The 14,826-nt window shown below is 57.6% G+C and overlaps 8 protein-coding genes across 8 annotated transcripts; 4 read left to right on the top strand and 4 right to left on the bottom strand.

Moving 5' to 3' along the window:
- Positions 1-98: 98 nt before the first annotated feature.
- THITE_2054178 (uncharacterized protein) lies at positions 99-851 on the bottom strand (the record flags this gene model as incomplete). Its single annotated transcript, XM_003655342.1, has 3 exons — positions 99-296; positions 367-498; positions 567-851. Coding segments are annotated over 3 exons (615 nt in total), but the record flags the coding sequence as incomplete, so codon positions are not given.
- Positions 852-1,532: 681 nt separating this feature from the next.
- THITE_2054949 (uncharacterized protein) lies at positions 1,533-2,167 on the bottom strand (the record flags this gene model as incomplete). The annotated part of the gene is made up of 2 exons (XM_003655343.1): positions 1,533-1,776; positions 2,004-2,167. 2 exons carry the CDS (start codon positions 2,165-2,167, stop codon positions 1,533-1,535), a joined length of 408 nt encoding a protein of 135 aa, XP_003655391.1.
- A 626-nt stretch (positions 2,168-2,793) lies between these two features.
- On the top strand, positions 2,794-3,289 carry THITE_2090565 (uncharacterized protein; the record flags this gene model as incomplete). Its single annotated transcript, XM_003655344.1, has 3 exons — positions 2,794-2,892; positions 2,969-3,016; positions 3,137-3,289. The coding sequence occupies 3 exons, from the start codon at positions 2,794-2,796 to the stop codon at positions 3,287-3,289; spliced, it is 300 nt and encodes a 99-aa protein (XP_003655392.1).
- A 580-nt stretch (positions 3,290-3,869) lies between these two features.
- Positions 3,870-4,259, bottom strand: THITE_155710 (uncharacterized protein; the record flags this gene model as incomplete). The annotated part of the gene is made up of 3 exons (XM_003655345.1): positions 3,870-3,899; positions 3,952-3,999; positions 4,074-4,259. 3 exons carry the CDS (start codon positions 4,257-4,259, stop codon positions 3,870-3,872), a joined length of 264 nt encoding a protein of 87 aa, XP_003655393.1.
- Positions 4,260-5,166: 907 nt separating this feature from the next.
- Positions 5,167-6,609, top strand: THITE_2026366 (uncharacterized protein; the record flags this gene model as incomplete). Its single annotated transcript, XM_003655346.1, has 2 exons — positions 5,167-6,042; positions 6,112-6,609. Coding segments are annotated over 2 exons (1,374 nt in total), but the record flags the coding sequence as incomplete, so codon positions are not given.
- A 1,499-nt stretch (positions 6,610-8,108) lies between these two features.
- Positions 8,109-8,570, top strand: THITE_42560 (uncharacterized protein; the record flags this gene model as incomplete). Its single annotated transcript, XM_003655347.1, has 1 exon — positions 8,109-8,570. One exon carries the CDS (start codon positions 8,109-8,111, stop codon positions 8,568-8,570), a length of 462 nt encoding a protein of 153 aa, XP_003655395.1.
- A 2,827-nt stretch (positions 8,571-11,397) lies between these two features.
- On the top strand, positions 11,398-11,781 carry THITE_155713 (uncharacterized protein; the record flags this gene model as incomplete). The annotated part of the gene is made up of 1 exon (XM_003655348.1): positions 11,398-11,781. One exon carries the CDS (start codon positions 11,398-11,400, stop codon positions 11,779-11,781), a length of 384 nt encoding a protein of 127 aa, XP_003655396.1.
- Positions 11,782-12,003: 222 nt separating this feature from the next.
- THITE_155714 (uncharacterized protein) lies at positions 12,004-14,378 on the bottom strand (the record flags this gene model as incomplete). Its single annotated transcript, XM_003655349.1, has 3 exons — positions 12,004-12,185; positions 12,504-13,502; positions 13,562-14,378. The coding sequence occupies 3 exons, from the start codon at positions 14,376-14,378 to the stop codon at positions 12,004-12,006; spliced, it is 1,998 nt and encodes a 665-aa protein (XP_003655397.1).
- Positions 14,379-14,826: the final 448 nt, after the last annotated feature.

A 14,826-nucleotide genomic window follows, 5' to 3' on the forward strand; every position in this document is an offset into this window, starting at 1 on the left:
AAAAGGCCAACGTTAAACTACCTCGTCCCGAGACTGACATTTCAAACTCCACAACAGTCACTCCTTCTTTCCAATACAACGTATCCAAGCCTCTCAAGCTACACCAGCAGTTTCTCATTGTGCTCGTTGTCGTCGACGTCTGACAATGCCCGCCGTCGCCGCATAAAACAGAACCAGCAGCCCACCACGACGGCCGTGATGGCGATGGCCAACACGGGGTAGATCCACAAATAAGGCGACACGACGCGCTCGCCGTCATGCGCGTTCCAGTTGAAGAAGCTCATGGAGAAGAGCGACTGTCGCGGGATCAGTTCCACCTTCCACACAGTTCCAACAGCCGGTGACGGAGGAGGAAAGCTCACGCACCGCGATGAAGGTCGCCGGCAGGAAGAACATGGTCAGGAAGGCGATCGACCGCATCTGGTTCGAGTCCTGGCGCGTGTCTCGGGCGATCTCGAGGTTGGTCTGCGAGTCCCGGTAGCCGATCTGGTTCCACGACTGCAAGCAACCCAAAATCCGTCGTCAGCTGCGGTCCTTGAAATGGCGCCTCTTGGCCGGAGACTCACCAGCTGCGCCGACAGCGCCATCCCGTCAATCACCATCGAGCACTCGCGCACCTTGCCCTCGTACTCGGCTCTGATCTCCCCCAGCCGCTTGCGGATCCGCCTGCCCACGTCCATCGCCTCCTCCCCGAGGCCCCTTTCCCCGCCCTCACCCGCACCGTCCAAGATTGTACCACCCCCAGACAAGCCACAACACGCCAGCTGAATCTTCTCCAGCTCGCCCATCCAGCTCAGCAGCGCCGTCCTCAGCACGCACACATCAATCCACATATCCACCGAGATCTCCTCCTTCGATCCGGCCCTCGCAGCAGAACTCTCAGGACCAGAACCGGAGGCCGACCTCACCCTGACCACCGGCCCGCGGCTCAGCGCCAGGACCAGTTGCAGCAGCTGGAACACGCGGTCCTGGACCAGGGACACGTGCCGCTCGAGCTCGAGCTCGGCCACGATGCCGGGGAGAAGGAGCGGGTGGGCGAGCTCGTCGGATGCGGACAGGCCTGCGAGACGGTTGGCGAAGAGGGTTTGTTGGTGGGGGGTCAAGCCGAGGAGGAGGGCTCGGGTGTGGAATCTGGGTTTGGGAGGTTTTTGTGTGAGTGGATTGGGAGGTTGGGAGGGGGCTGCTGGAGATGGGGATGGGGAGATGGAGGGGGAAGGGGAGATTGGGGGGGAAGGGGATGGGGAAAAGGGGTTGGTGTTGCTGGTGCTGGCGTTGCTGGTGTTGCTCGGACTCCTTGGGAGCGAAGGGGAGACTGTGCCGGGGACAGGGACGGGGACAAGGACGGGGACAGGGACGGGAGCAGGCTCAGGGATGGGAACGGGACCCGGGGTGGGGACCGGAGTAGGGGCCGGAGCAGGGGCCGGAGTCGGGACGGGAACGGGGTGCGAGACGGTGCTGAGCGCGAGGTCTGATGGGTACGCTGCCGTCGTCCGGAGTATATGAACTAACAAGGGGCATGCGTGGCGCTTTGGTCAGCAGCCTGTCCACATACAACCGGGATGGGACCGCCAACGCTTACAGAGTGCTTTGACCGGGCTGCTGAGCAGGTTGATGTCGGTGAAAAACGCCATGTCGCTGCGGTTGATGATGCGGGTTGTTTCGCCGTGCAGCGGGAAGGCTGTGATGATGCGCTCAAAGCTCGCCCGCGTGAACGGGAGATACTCTAAGTTAGCCGGATTGTGCTGCTTGTTTGGCGGCTCGTCGCGCGTCCCGAGTCTTGAGACCAGCGTGCCGGTTAGTCCGCGGTCATGCTGGCGGCGGTGGTGGACCGGCTTTCATACATCACCGCTAATCCTGGACTGGACTTCCTGGCGTCGACCTGGCCCCAGCTATGTAAGCCTCGCTCCCGCGTCTCTTCGAATCGTCGGTGCAAACCTCGTCGAGCCAATTTGAGACATCCTCGTCTGTCTCCAGCCAGCGCTCGGTGATGTCCTGTAAGAGACCCGTGCTGTAGGTTAGTATCTCGTGGATGGAGATATTTCTTCGAGCAGTTGCGCACATTGTCACCCTCAAAACGGTAGATTGCTTTGCTCCGTCTTGCCTGGTAGATGAACACATTCTCCAAGTCCTCCTCAAAGAACTCGGGGTCATTCAGCGGCCAGTCCATGTCGGTGCTGGGCAGACTTGCGTCTTTGCTTTCTACCGTCGATAACGGAGGAGCGAAATTATGGTCGTCAAAGAGGCGAGGACATCGTTACGGCCGCAGCCTTAGGCTCCCAAGCGCCGGACGAGTTTGGGGATATGCATGTCCCACCTCATGCATGGGACTGCGGGCACAGTAGTGGCGCAGCTGCGTGGCACCAACCGCTCAGCTGGTTGCCTCGACCCTCCATCTTTGCCTGAATATCTGCCCCGTTGATGACTGAAGACGAAAATGTGCAGAAATAAGCCGGCATGCTGCATCCTCTCCGATTTGTTGCGGGTGCGTTCGACACGGCCGTCGGGCGTAGCCTTAGGGGGAGTGAATACCCAAACGAGCATGAAGCCTTACGTGCGGCTCTATGGCCGGGCAGTACTTTAACCCTTGTCCCATCCTCGTGGACTTGGGGAGCGAAGACTGACCAGGTGTGGCAACGCCCCCCCCCCCCCCCCCCCCCCCCCCCCTCCCCCCCTTTTCCGGTGCACCCTTTAGGTCCCACCAGTCACGCCTTTGCCCAGTCATCTACCCACCACAGCCCTCTCTGATCTTCGTGGCAAATCCAGCCCCTGCTAGGCTCCCTTTATCGCCACACAATGGCCGTCCGACAAATAATCCGATTGCGCTACAACAACTTGACGGCTTTGCAGGAGGAGCTGGTGAAGCTGTTCCCGAACGGAGACTTTGACGTTGAGGTGCGAACGACACCAGCCTGAATTATCTCCTGAGGTGGATGGTGGCTGATTCGGGTTTTTGTCGGCGCAATTACAGATCGTGATGGGCCAGATCACCCTGACTCTGCCCCGAGAGCTATTACCGGTGAGGCTTTTGTCTTGTGTCTCGAACCCGGTGTTGTCCACTGCCACCCTTTCGTCTTGGCATCTATGCCTTCAGCGCGTTCGCACGGTCAACGTTGAAAATTAATTACTTTTCTGGCAGGAGGAGATCCAGCGCATCAACAGCAAGCAGCGGCACTACCGCCGGCGTTCGGACCGCCAGCGTTCGGACAGCCAGCGTTCGGACCGCCAGCGTTCGGACCGCCAGCGTTCGGACAGCCAGCGTTCGGACCGCCAGCGTTCGGACAGCCGCTGAGTGTCATGCCCGTTGCGGCCGCACTGAGACGGGAGCTCTCTTTTGGCTCCTCAGCAAAGGATGGACCGCGTTAGTGAGGCTCATGCTGGAACGTTATTGCTAGCAAGAGTGGATAGCGGAGGGTATTTGCTTGAATGACGAGGATACCTATACAATAGCATACCCTAAAGTCCCATTCGTTGATCTGTCCCGTTCTTCTTGAACTGTACCTCGCCCCAACATGTAACCGTACACATTTTCATAGCAATCAGGCGGGTTCCCTAGGAGAAACACTCGTAAATTCGATCCCTGGGCGATCCTCAACTAACAGGCAATTCTGCCTGAATCACCAACCACCAACCCCCACCCCCACCGGTCCCTTCTCTGGATACGTTTAAAAAAGAAGGAAAAAAAAAAAAAAAAAAAAAAAAAAAAAAAAAAAAAAAAAAAAAAAAAAAAAAAAAAAAAAAAAAAAAAAAAAAAAAAAAAAAAAAAAAAAAAAAAAAAAAAAAAAAAAAACACGCCATGACCAAAGGTCCAGCCCGTGGAGACTGGTCATCGAGGGAAAGAGGGAAGCGATGGACGGAATTGTCCAGCCAAGTCAATATCTTTTGAACCTGATGATGTCGCGCTACTCAGGAGGTTAGCACTGGTCGGCAACGCGTGATGAAATAAGGTCCTACCAGGGAGATGGCACGCGGCGCGCGGATCTTGTAGACATCCTGGTCGATCTGTCAAAGGCGTGTGAGCGAAATGCGCAAAAGAAGACGGGGTTGAGCGTTGTGGGTTTCCATCCATCACATACATCGACATCGTACTCGCCGTTGGGGAAGATGGTTGTGAGCAGACAGTGCAGCTGACCCGGGCGGATGAACCAGCTGGGGATTTCTTGGAGGCCGGTGTGCTGTCTCGGCTTCGTCTTGCGGGGCGCGGGGGAAGCCCGCCCCGGTTCATCTTGGTCGGGGACGCGAAGGAGTGATGAGCTGGACATTTCTGGGGCGGATACTGCGTGGTTGAAAGTCCTGGAGGTCGGGCAGTCTGTTACTTTGGCATCAGGGCATCTGGACAAAATAAGCTGGAAGATCGGAGAGAAGGACGGGCCAAATAAATGCCCTGACTGACCACTTTCCTTGTGTCAGCGGGGGGGGGGGGGGGGGGGGGGGGGACTGAGTGCCCAGGTTGCACAGGGATGTGATCCCAGCCAATCAGCGACTTTTCTCGGTGAAGCTGCAGCTCTTGTGTCACAAACCGGTCCCGTTGAGTGTGTCATGGCAGCGGCACGTTGCAGCAAGGGTGGCGGTGTTTGACACCATGGGGTGTTGGGGTGTCCAAGTCGCGCAAGGCTGGCGGCAAAGACGCACCTACGTATGGCAAATACTACCGACACCGTCACAAAAGGTATGCAGAGCTAAACCTAAGCCGGCAGTGCTATTACATATCCTTCAGCCAGGCTCTGAATCAAGGCGAAGTGGCGCCCTTCGGGTGGTGTCAGTCGCACGGGGTAAGACGGACGGAGCCTTGGTGAGGCTCTGAGAAATGGGCGGCCGCCAGAGCCTGACAGTTGCCTATAATCACAGGCGACCTTAGGTTTGTTTCATGTCGTTGGGTTAACTATGTCATGTCGCGACCTATTGCATCTCGACGACGAGGTCGCCTGAACTTCAACGGCCGGCCTTGGCGTATACACCACACCACGCAACATGACTCAGTCACCAGCACCGGACCAGTCGCCCAATGCCGCGTCGCAGATGCTCGACGTGGCCCTGGATGACCATGAGTATGGGCTCGCCGAAGACCTTGAGTCTTACGACCAGGCCAACTCCGGCCCTCAATTATTGGCCATCCGGGGCGAGGGCGTTCCCACCATCTCGCGGAGCAGTGTCGAGATACCACAGCCGCCTGGCAAGAACCAGCGCCGGAGAAACTATGCTGCCACAGAAACCACGCGAGTGACCGTCCTGGACCGCGGCGAGTCGCTCTACGCCTTGGCATACCCGCCAGGATCACGCGTTCCTGACGCCGATAAGCCAACCAAGCCCGCCACCGCGCCCCTGCTGGACCGTCTGGTGAGCCTCCGCAGACGGTCTAGCCGGCCCAAGGGCGCCTTTTTTTACCCGCGTGGCTCCGTGGAGCGGCTCATGACGGAGAACATCGACGATGTCGCCGGGATCATCTCAGCCGGACGGCACTATCTCGAGGGCCCGGGCCGGCCGCCACTCACCGATGGCGAGGTTTTCGAGTATGCCAGTCGCATTTGCCAGGAGAAGCAGCAGCCTGAAGACCCCGACCCGGGCTTCTGTAAAATGTTCGCCATCCTGCTGCTGCTCGACCGCGGCTGGGAAATCGTGCGGTTCGTCGACGCCGGCATCGGGGACGCCCAGCTGCCGCTCGAGGCCGTCTACGTAGACGGACCCAACGCGCCGCCGCGCATGCGGCTCAGGGGCGACCCGGACAAGCCGCTGGACTGCCTCAGCCATTGGTCCATCATGACCCACGAGCGCTTCGAGGAGACGCAGTGGGCCATGCTGGCGCCGTTTCTGGCCCGCGGCAAGCCCAAGGAAGCCTGGTTCTACATATTTTCCGACAAGGTCGTGCTGCCGTGGACCAAGGAGGAGCGGTCTGGCCGCGAGGGGGGTTATGGTTGGATCACCAAGGTCGAGATCCACCCCAGCCACCACAACTTCAAGGTCACCGACAGGAGCAACGGCCAATTTGCCATCAAGCACTTCAAGCCGGACCTCCACAAGCGCTCCGGGCGCAGCCGCAGCCAGAACGTCGGCGGTGGCAATGTCGACGAAGGAGGTGCTGGCGAGACGGAGAACCTAGGCGGCCTCGCGCCGGAGACGCTGAAGGCCATCCGACGCGAATTCAAGCGGGAGATCGAGATCCTGAACCGCTTCAGCGGCGACGAGCACCCGCACCTGATCTCGCTGCAGGCCTCCTTCCGCCACGGCGACGAGTACTGCGTCATCGTCCCCTGGGCCGAGCGCGACCTGAAGAGCATGTGGAGGGATTGCCCGAACGGGGACCCGCTGGACAAGCCTAACCTCGAGTGGATGCTCGGACAGTGCCTGGGCATCGCCAGCGGGCTGCACAAGATTCACTTCTACCGGATCGACGGCGAAGGAGAAGAAGAAGAAGAAGAAGAAGAAGATAGCAGCGATGACGAGTATGAGGAGGAGGACGACATCCTGAGCAGCCGGCGCATCTACGGCCGGCACGGCGACATCAAGCCCGAGAACATCCTCCTGTTCCGCAACGCGGCCGACGCGGCCGACCGCGGGCGGCTGGTCATCACGGACTTTGGGCTCAGCCGCTTCCACAGCGACGGCACCAAGAGCTACTTCCCCAGCGGCGATGTCGAGGCCACCTGGACGTACCGGCCGCCCGAGTGCGACATGGAGGGGTGCACCATCTCGCCGTCCTTCGACATCTGGTCGCTCGGCTGCGTGCTGCTCGAGTTCGTCGCCTGGTACCTCGGCGGCTGGGAGCTCGTCAGCGCCTTCATCAAGCACCGCCGCGCGCGCAACCCGCTGGTCTTCGGCTTTAACATGGACCAGTTCTTCGAGGTCGTCGTCGACCCCGGCGCCGTCGACGCCGACGGGCCGTTTTACTCGCGCGTCAAGTACGAAGTGCACGACGTACGTCCAACCAGCCCCCTATACCTACAACTCTTCAAGCTAACTCTCCCCCCCTTTTCAGTTCGTCCACACCAAACTGCACACCCACCCGTGCATCTCCGCCCCGCTCCATCGCCTCCTAGACTTCGTGCTCACCCACATGCTCGTCGTGGAACCTACCATGACGACCACGACCATGACGACCACGACCACGACGGCCACCACCACCAACACCACCACCGAACCAGCACAGCCGCGCCCCGCCCGCGCAGACTGCACGCGCGTGCTCGCCGAGCTGGAGACAATCTACGCCAGCGTAAAGACCGACGAAGCCGACTCCACACGCCTGACCGCGTGTCCGCGCGAGGCGGGACCCGTCGAGCCGCCCGCGGCGGTGCCGGCGCCACTGAGCGCGTGCACGAGTGAGAGCGCGAAGCTCCGGTTTGGGCAGCTGCGGAGGCTCGACGGGGGGAGTTGGGTGGTGGCTGGGGGGGGCAGCGGGAGGGGAATGGGACGAAGAACGGCCTTGCCGTGAATGGCAATGGCGAGGCTCGTTGGGGCGGTGGCGGGGGCGGAGGCGGTGGTGGTGAGGAGGGAGGCAAGCGCAGCCCGTTGGGGTGGGCGAGGCTGGGCGGCGGCGGCGGCGGGCTGGGACGGGGCAGTGGTGGAGGGTTCTCTGGAGGGGTGGGCAGAAGGAACACTGGGCAGTTTTGATTGACTACCTTATCTACTGCGTAGTGTCAGCCTGTCAGGGAGCCTTCCTGGCTCCTGTGCTGGGCGTGGGTGTTCAAGTGGAAAAGGAGACATGCGAGAACATTCAGGATAATTGCACTTCTGCGCTCATGGCTCTGGCTCACCCGCCCATTACGGTCCTGGGGGGAGCCTGGCGAGCTTCGGCTGAGCTGCGTGTCTAATGCTGTGTAACACGCCTCTGCACCTTTGGCAGTTGAACCCATCACAGCCACTCTCGAGACGGTCATTCCTATTGGTATACTGCAACCGGCAGACACCAAGGCTTTCAAGCTCGGCGCAGGATTGGGTATCGATGTCAGGACCCCGCTCCCCTGGCCGTCCCATTTCAGCTCCTTCAATTTCCCCCTTCTCCCCTGGCGGCCGGGCCTCGCACCCACCCGCACCCACCTGCTTCCCAAGCAATCCCTCAACCGTGATACACCAACACCTTGCCGACGGACCTCCGGTTGACTCCTTCTGTGCCCACGATGGCGGACCCGCTATCCGTCGCCGGCTTGGCGACGGGCGTGGTCTCGCTGGGTCTCCAGGTATACGGCGGCATCACATCGTACCTCGACGCTCTGAAATGCCGCAAGGAAGACATCGCTTCCGCAAGACAGCAGGTCGAGTGTCTCGACAAGGCACTACAGGTGGTCAAAACGTCACTACCGCAGCTCCAACAGGAGCACCAGGCACCCACGGCCGCGGTGCGCGGTTGTCTCGACTCTTGCAGCCGGGAGCTCAAGGGCTTGCAGACTTTAATAGCCGAGCTCGCCGGCCCCGACAAGGCCACGTCCGGGGGGAAAGAAAAGGTGCAGGCTTTCAGCAAAAAGCTGCGCTATCCGTTCAACCGGCCAAAGATCGAGCTGCTGGAAATGAGGCTGCGCAACGCCAATTCAACGCTTCAGCTGGCTTTGCAGGCTCTCGGCATGTATGTGTTACCTACCTAGGTTTCCAGACTTTCTGGGTAACCACACAGTGGTTAACAAGACACCAGTTCCATGTCACGAGCCGGTACGGAGAAGCTGGCCGTGCTCGAATCGACTTCCCATAGCCTCTCAGCGGGCATCTCTGTCGTCCAGACAGAACTCGCTGCGATAGGGACTCCTGTGCGAGAAATCTACGCCGGCCTTCCTCGGTTCCAGGGCATCCAAGCACAGCTCGACCGAATCGAGACCGGCCAGACAGAACTCGCTGCGATAGGGACTCCGGTGCGAGAAATCCACGCCAGTCTCCCTCGGTTCCAGGAACAACTCGACCGAGTGGAGACCATGCTCATGCAGCTTACTATCGGCAAGCCAGCCGGGAGTGTCACGCCACAACAGGATGAGCTCAGGATTACTCACAGAGTGGCGACCGGCAGGCTCATTGCCAAGCCGTCGGCTCTGCGGGAAATCTGTGATGCCTCAGGAGCTGTCTCGAGCCTCGAGAGGAACGGCCATGACCGCGACCAGTTCTGGAACAAGGTTTCGTCAATTGCTGGGCGGCCCCTTGAGTGTCGCTGCCGGCCCCGCAGGCGCAATCAGCGCAAAGAGTTCGCCTGGAGTTCGCTGGTCCTTTCCGTCGAGACGGCTGCACCGGAGCATCTGCCGGGATGCCCACTCGGTCAGGCGTCAGGCACAAGCCGGAGCCAAAAACTCAGTCTCAGGTACACCGGACTGAGGCGTCTGCTAAACGCGGCCGTCCAGCTCTCATTTAAAATGACCACGGGCGCAGGCGGTTGGAGCATCAGCCCAGGTTTCACGTACTACCCGACTGTGGACGCCAAAACCGCACCAGCATTTCGAATTCTGACGTTGTTGAATGCAGTAATGTTCGAGACTCACTGGGGTGACTGGGGTAATCCCCGGATAGCGTCATGGTTTGAGGAGTTTGTGGCTCGAGCATTGGCGAAACTAGTCACACTCTTTCAAACTGGCAAGGCTTCTCCTCTCGCTGTCGACTCAAAGAATCAATCTTTGGTTCACTACATGGCTAAAATCGTGAGTCATAAGTTTCCAGCTCATCACCTCTGGACTCCATGATGGGCACTAACACCGCAACACATGGTCTCAGTTCTTAGCTGAGCCATCTAAATGGGAAAACGAGTTTACGCCGATATTCACAGCTCTACTTGGAGTCCTTGAATGCTTAGTTAGGCACAGCGTTCCAGCAAATTCCTATGATATTTTGGGAACGTGAGTTCTTTTTTTGTCCAGCTTCAAGCTAATAGAAAAGAAAAAAAAAAAAAAAAAAAGAAAGAAAAGAAAGAAAAAGAAACAGAAAAAAAAAAAAAAAAGAAAAAAGAAAGCTAACGCGTCACTTAGCACACCACTCGCCCTGCTCACCATCCGTTCTTTCCTCACCCATCAGAACTGGACATTGGCGGCATCAGAAATTATCCTCCGGTCAGACCCTGAAATCACTCCAGTGTCCTCGGAACAACTGGAAACGAGCCTTGAAGTTGCGAATCCATGGCTGTTTGGTTTCCCCAAAATTTCCGCGGGAATTGCTGAAAGTGTGTATCACCATAGTCTACCTAGTATATGGCTAACCCCTTAAGTGAGAGTGGTTTTCAGTGTTGCTAATGTGAGATGGCTGCCTCCTCAAGCGTTTGATTGTGGTCCATTGAGCCTGGCGATCCTCGCAAATGACGATGAACAAGTCGATCGTCTCTTGAAGGATCACCCAGCCACCGTCAACGAACGAAACGTCTTCGGCCAGAGTCCTCTGCATCTTGCAGCAGACAAGCCTTCATGTCTACGTCTCCTGGTGCGAACCGCGGGCGAGGCAGTGCTCAACGCGACGGACAAGTGGGGCCTCTCCGCATTACACTTTGCCCTATATCTCAGTGGCGGCCTTTGCCGAGAGAGGTCAGGCCGTCGCAAGTGTCGCCGATGCAAATGCGCCGAGTGTCTGGTGATCCTCATCAAAGCCAATTGCGCGGTTACCGTGCACGAAAACTTGCAAGCTCTCCTCAACCGCGCCTCACAGCGATGCCGACGGAAGTACGCACGCGCCCTCAAACATCGGCGGGACGAACTGAAGCAGCTTGCGCTCAAAAACTTACCAGCAGACGAGGCAGCGAAACTAGGACTGCACCGTGAAGGCGTCCTTGATTACTCTGCATCGTCTGCTGTCGGGCTTTTAGAGCGGCGAGGCGTTAGCATTCCCGGCGCGCTGTCTCTCGGAAGAGAGTCGGCATGGGTTTATGCACTGCTCACCAAACCTTCCGACGCGGACCTTTTCTTTCGACTTGGCTTTCGCGACACTAATTTTTTTTGGGATCAATTTCACGACATGCTGGACTGGACAAGCCCTGACTACCTGCGATGGCTCGGAGAGCATGGCTCCGATGCCCTGGTTGACACGAACGGGAATATCCCTGGCACTCTCAAGACATTCTTTGCAATCGGCTATGTGATATTCATGGCTTACTGCTTCGGCTGTGCTCTGGAGCACCCACCAGCATGGCTTCGTGGACTCCACAGAGCAACCATACGAACGGAAATGGCCGACAGTTGCCAGTGCAAGTGTTCACCTGGAGGCTGCACCCCGCTCACTTACATCTTGAAAGCGAAGGCTGCGATTGACGGCATCGAATCCAGAAAAGCCGAGCGCGCAAGCAGAGCACGCAGAACTTGGGCCAGATACATACAGGATTTCTCGGCCGATCTCGAGCTAAAACACCACATCGCAGCTCTGCGATTCTGGACGTTCAATGCTCTGGATATCCCGCACACTTGTTGTACTTGTTGTCGTTGGCACGCCTCCCTTGCAGGGGAATGGTTGACTTACATGGAGCAAGAGGTGGACGAGATCGAAGACGAACATGCTCATGACCTTGCGCTGCTGGAAGACCTGCTGTCCGAGTTCGAGCCAGAGCTCACGGCAATCCTTCAAGATCGTGATCGAGGGATCACAGGCCTGCTGGACTTCTGGAGACACACCTGGGCCAATCGCATGACGCAGGTCGAGAAAGAGCTTTGCGGCAATCAACTATCAGACGACGAGAGACGGGCAGCTGAGGAAATCGGAGTTGTGTGGGACAGGCCACCCCCGCTTGAAGAGGGACAGCTTTACAAGTCTGATTCTGATTCCGACTTGCGTGATGTGTTCGGGGAGCCATGGGCGAGTTTGGACTACTTGTCTGCTAAGCTGGAGGAGATCGAGGTGGAATGAAACCCAGGCGGCATGTGGGGATGGACTCTGGTCTATGGTGGAAATGCATTTGGCCTCAGCTAGTTTCCTTTTTTTCTTTGGGTAGACCATGGCGCCAGTAAATGCAATCTGAGATTGGCCTACATGATGATTCAACCTAGACCTGAGGCCCCATGTTGATTTCCTTGACGAAAAGCACAAACCCCGGAAAGTCAACCAGCCCACTCCTGTGGGCTTCCCTCCCTACTCCGCCGGGACGTACCAGGACTGGTTATTGATGGTGCCCGACGCTCCCTCGTAGAACACCTCCATGGAATTGGAGATTCGACAGACAGCTGAGATTGCACCTCCGGGCCGAGCAGAACCGGCCGCAGCAAGTTGGTACCTGTTGAATCCATTCTGCATACCATCATAGAAATACGCATCTGTGATTTTGGGCAACGTTAGGAGCAACTTTTCGGATACCTCATTCAGTAGATAGATGACTGTGTGTGCGGCTAGACAAGAGCAAGATCAATGAAATCGGTTACTTACCATGCACACTACCATCAGTGGCCGTCCACCAACCTTCCATAGTGTCGGATCTTCTTGAAACGAATTTGATACCTCCTGGGGCAGCGCTGCCAGGGGGTGCGAGCTGGTAAAACGTGGTTGGGGCGGGTGGATCTACGTATCTGAATGCATCTGCGGGTTTACGTCCGTTACTGGCACATCCAAGGATCCAAGCGACTGGGCTAACGCACCTTGAACCGATCCATCTGAGGAGATATACATGATCTCCGTATGGCTGGCGTTGCGGCTGACAGCTGCGATCTCCGTCCTGATGTCCGCACGCTTGCCTATCGCGGTGCTGCCCGTGTTCCAGCCACCAGCGTTGCTGAACCAAGCATTCTTGATGCTTAAATCTGGCGCTACCCACCAGACTTCCATCACAGATGGGTTTCGCGCCAGTGCTGCGATGGCTCCGACCCCCCCAGCCGTCACTGCGGCGCTTCCAGCAGGCGCAAGCTGGCCAACCGCCCACTGGCTGGGGACACTGGGAGAATACCACCAAGCATGCTTGATGGATCCGTCAGGGGCTACCCAGAAGATTTCCATCGTCGTCGGCATCCGACTCGTCGCTGCGATTCTCGATCCTGCCGCGATCGAGCCACTCGGCGCAAGCTGGAACGTCGTCCATCCGGGATTGTTCCACCAACAACTGTAGATTGCACCTCCGGAGACCGTCCAGAACACGGACATATGAGAGTTGTCCATCGAGACCGATGCGATGGCTCCGCCGGGCACGGCCGCACCGGATGTCGTCATCTCGATGAACTGCCATTGACTGCCGTTCCAAGAAGCCATCATGAGGGCGCCGAGCGGCGTGATCCACCGAGCTTCCACGTTGAGTGGCCCACGGCTTACTGCTGCAATATTGCAGCCTCTCGACAGACTGGGGCCGGCGGCGAGGACGGAACTGGTCCAGTTGGGAACAACCACCGAAATATCCGTGTTGATCCAGGACAATGCGGGATCGATGTTGGTAATTGCGACCCACGTAGGGTAGGCAGTGTATGTATTGCTGTTTGGATTCGAGCCCGCGTTGAATGTTCGGTTGTTGGCCGAACCCGGGAATGGATCGCCCTCGTTTGATGGACCGCCGCGGATCTTGAGGTTGTTGAGTCCATCGGCCTCCATGAGCGCCACCTTGGGATGGTTCTCGTCGTCGTTGTTGAGGATAGAATCATCAACATGCAAGACTGTTTTGCAGTCAGTCAGATGATGTGGCGAGATGGCCTTGAGGCGGAAACAGCCTTACCCATCAAACCGTTTCCCGGCAGCGCTTGATCCCAGTCAATCTTCTCTCGATCTTCGATCAAGAAGTACTCCTGGCTAATCATGTTACCGTTCCCCCAAAGTCTGCGTACGTCCTTTGTTGTCTCAACAGGGCCGAGACGAATCGTCTTGTTCTGCGCTTCGGTGGTAAGGGTGACCCAGCCTTGCTTCACCTTACACCAAGCAGATGGGTGCGATGGTTTCGAGCCTTGTGGGTTTCCATTCCAGGATCCAGATGCCATCAGACACCACTTGCCTAGACCGGGAGTTGGGCTGGCAATGTCTCCATCGTACAAGTCGGGCCATCCGAAGACGAGGTGACCAATTTCATGGGCACAGAGACCCATTGCTGCGTCCTGAGGGACGGTAAGAAAGGCATGGACTTTCTTTCCGCCGCCGACGACAAAATCCTGGTCGTTCGGGAGCGTCCACTTGACTGACCAGAGGTCTGTCCGGCTCGCAGTCGATTCGGCTCCCTCGCCCGCATGAACCAGGATCAAGCCGGTGATGTAGCCATCGCCTGCGTTATCGTACTTCGCCCAATCGGGGACATTATTCACCATTGTCGTCAGGGTATCAAGAGCCATGTTCCGAACGTTTGGTGGATTGGGGCCCAAGCCCGTTGCATTGTTGGCGTAGTACTCCATCGTGTGTCCCAGCGTGAATGGGCCGTACAAGTCCCCCGAGAAGCTGACTTTGCCGCCGCTGACCTGCGAATAGTAATCGTTCATGCTCCTTGGATTGCCCGGGTTGCTGGAAAAGAGTGTCTGCTGCATCCGCGCTTGTGCTCCGGCTTCCATAGGATGGCCCTGGAAATCAACCAGTACAACACAGAGCCTATCATAGATTAAATGATGGTCGTTTCTCATTCGATCGAGGCTTTACTGACTTGATATCCCCCAGCAACTGAGTTCTGCCCAACGCGGCATTCAACAGTTCATGTTTTGAGACGCCCGGCTTGAAACGAGATTCCGGATAGATCTTTCCGTCATTGAGTCCGTCGACCCGTCTGTGAAGGCGGCCAGGAATGGCTCCGTCGGCAAAGATATGAGTAAGGTCGCCTCCAAATCTGTCCAAGATGTCGGGACGGGGTGGACAGGCACATAGACCTTCATAGCTGCTGCCGTCGACCATCTTATCGGCGTCTTTGTGTTGTTGGGGAGCTGTTATTGAAGGCTTGTTTTGTGTCAGATTCGCGCAAAATGCTTTGGGACAGTCCGACGGCGGATGCCATGATATGCAAGGTGT

Source organism: Thermothielavioides terrestris, chromosome 4, assembly GCF_000226115.1.
Source record: "Thermothielavioides terrestris NRRL 8126 chromosome 4, complete sequence".
NCBI classification, from domain to species: domain Eukaryota; kingdom Fungi; phylum Ascomycota; class Sordariomycetes; order Sordariales; family Chaetomiaceae; genus Thermothielavioides; species Thermothielavioides terrestris.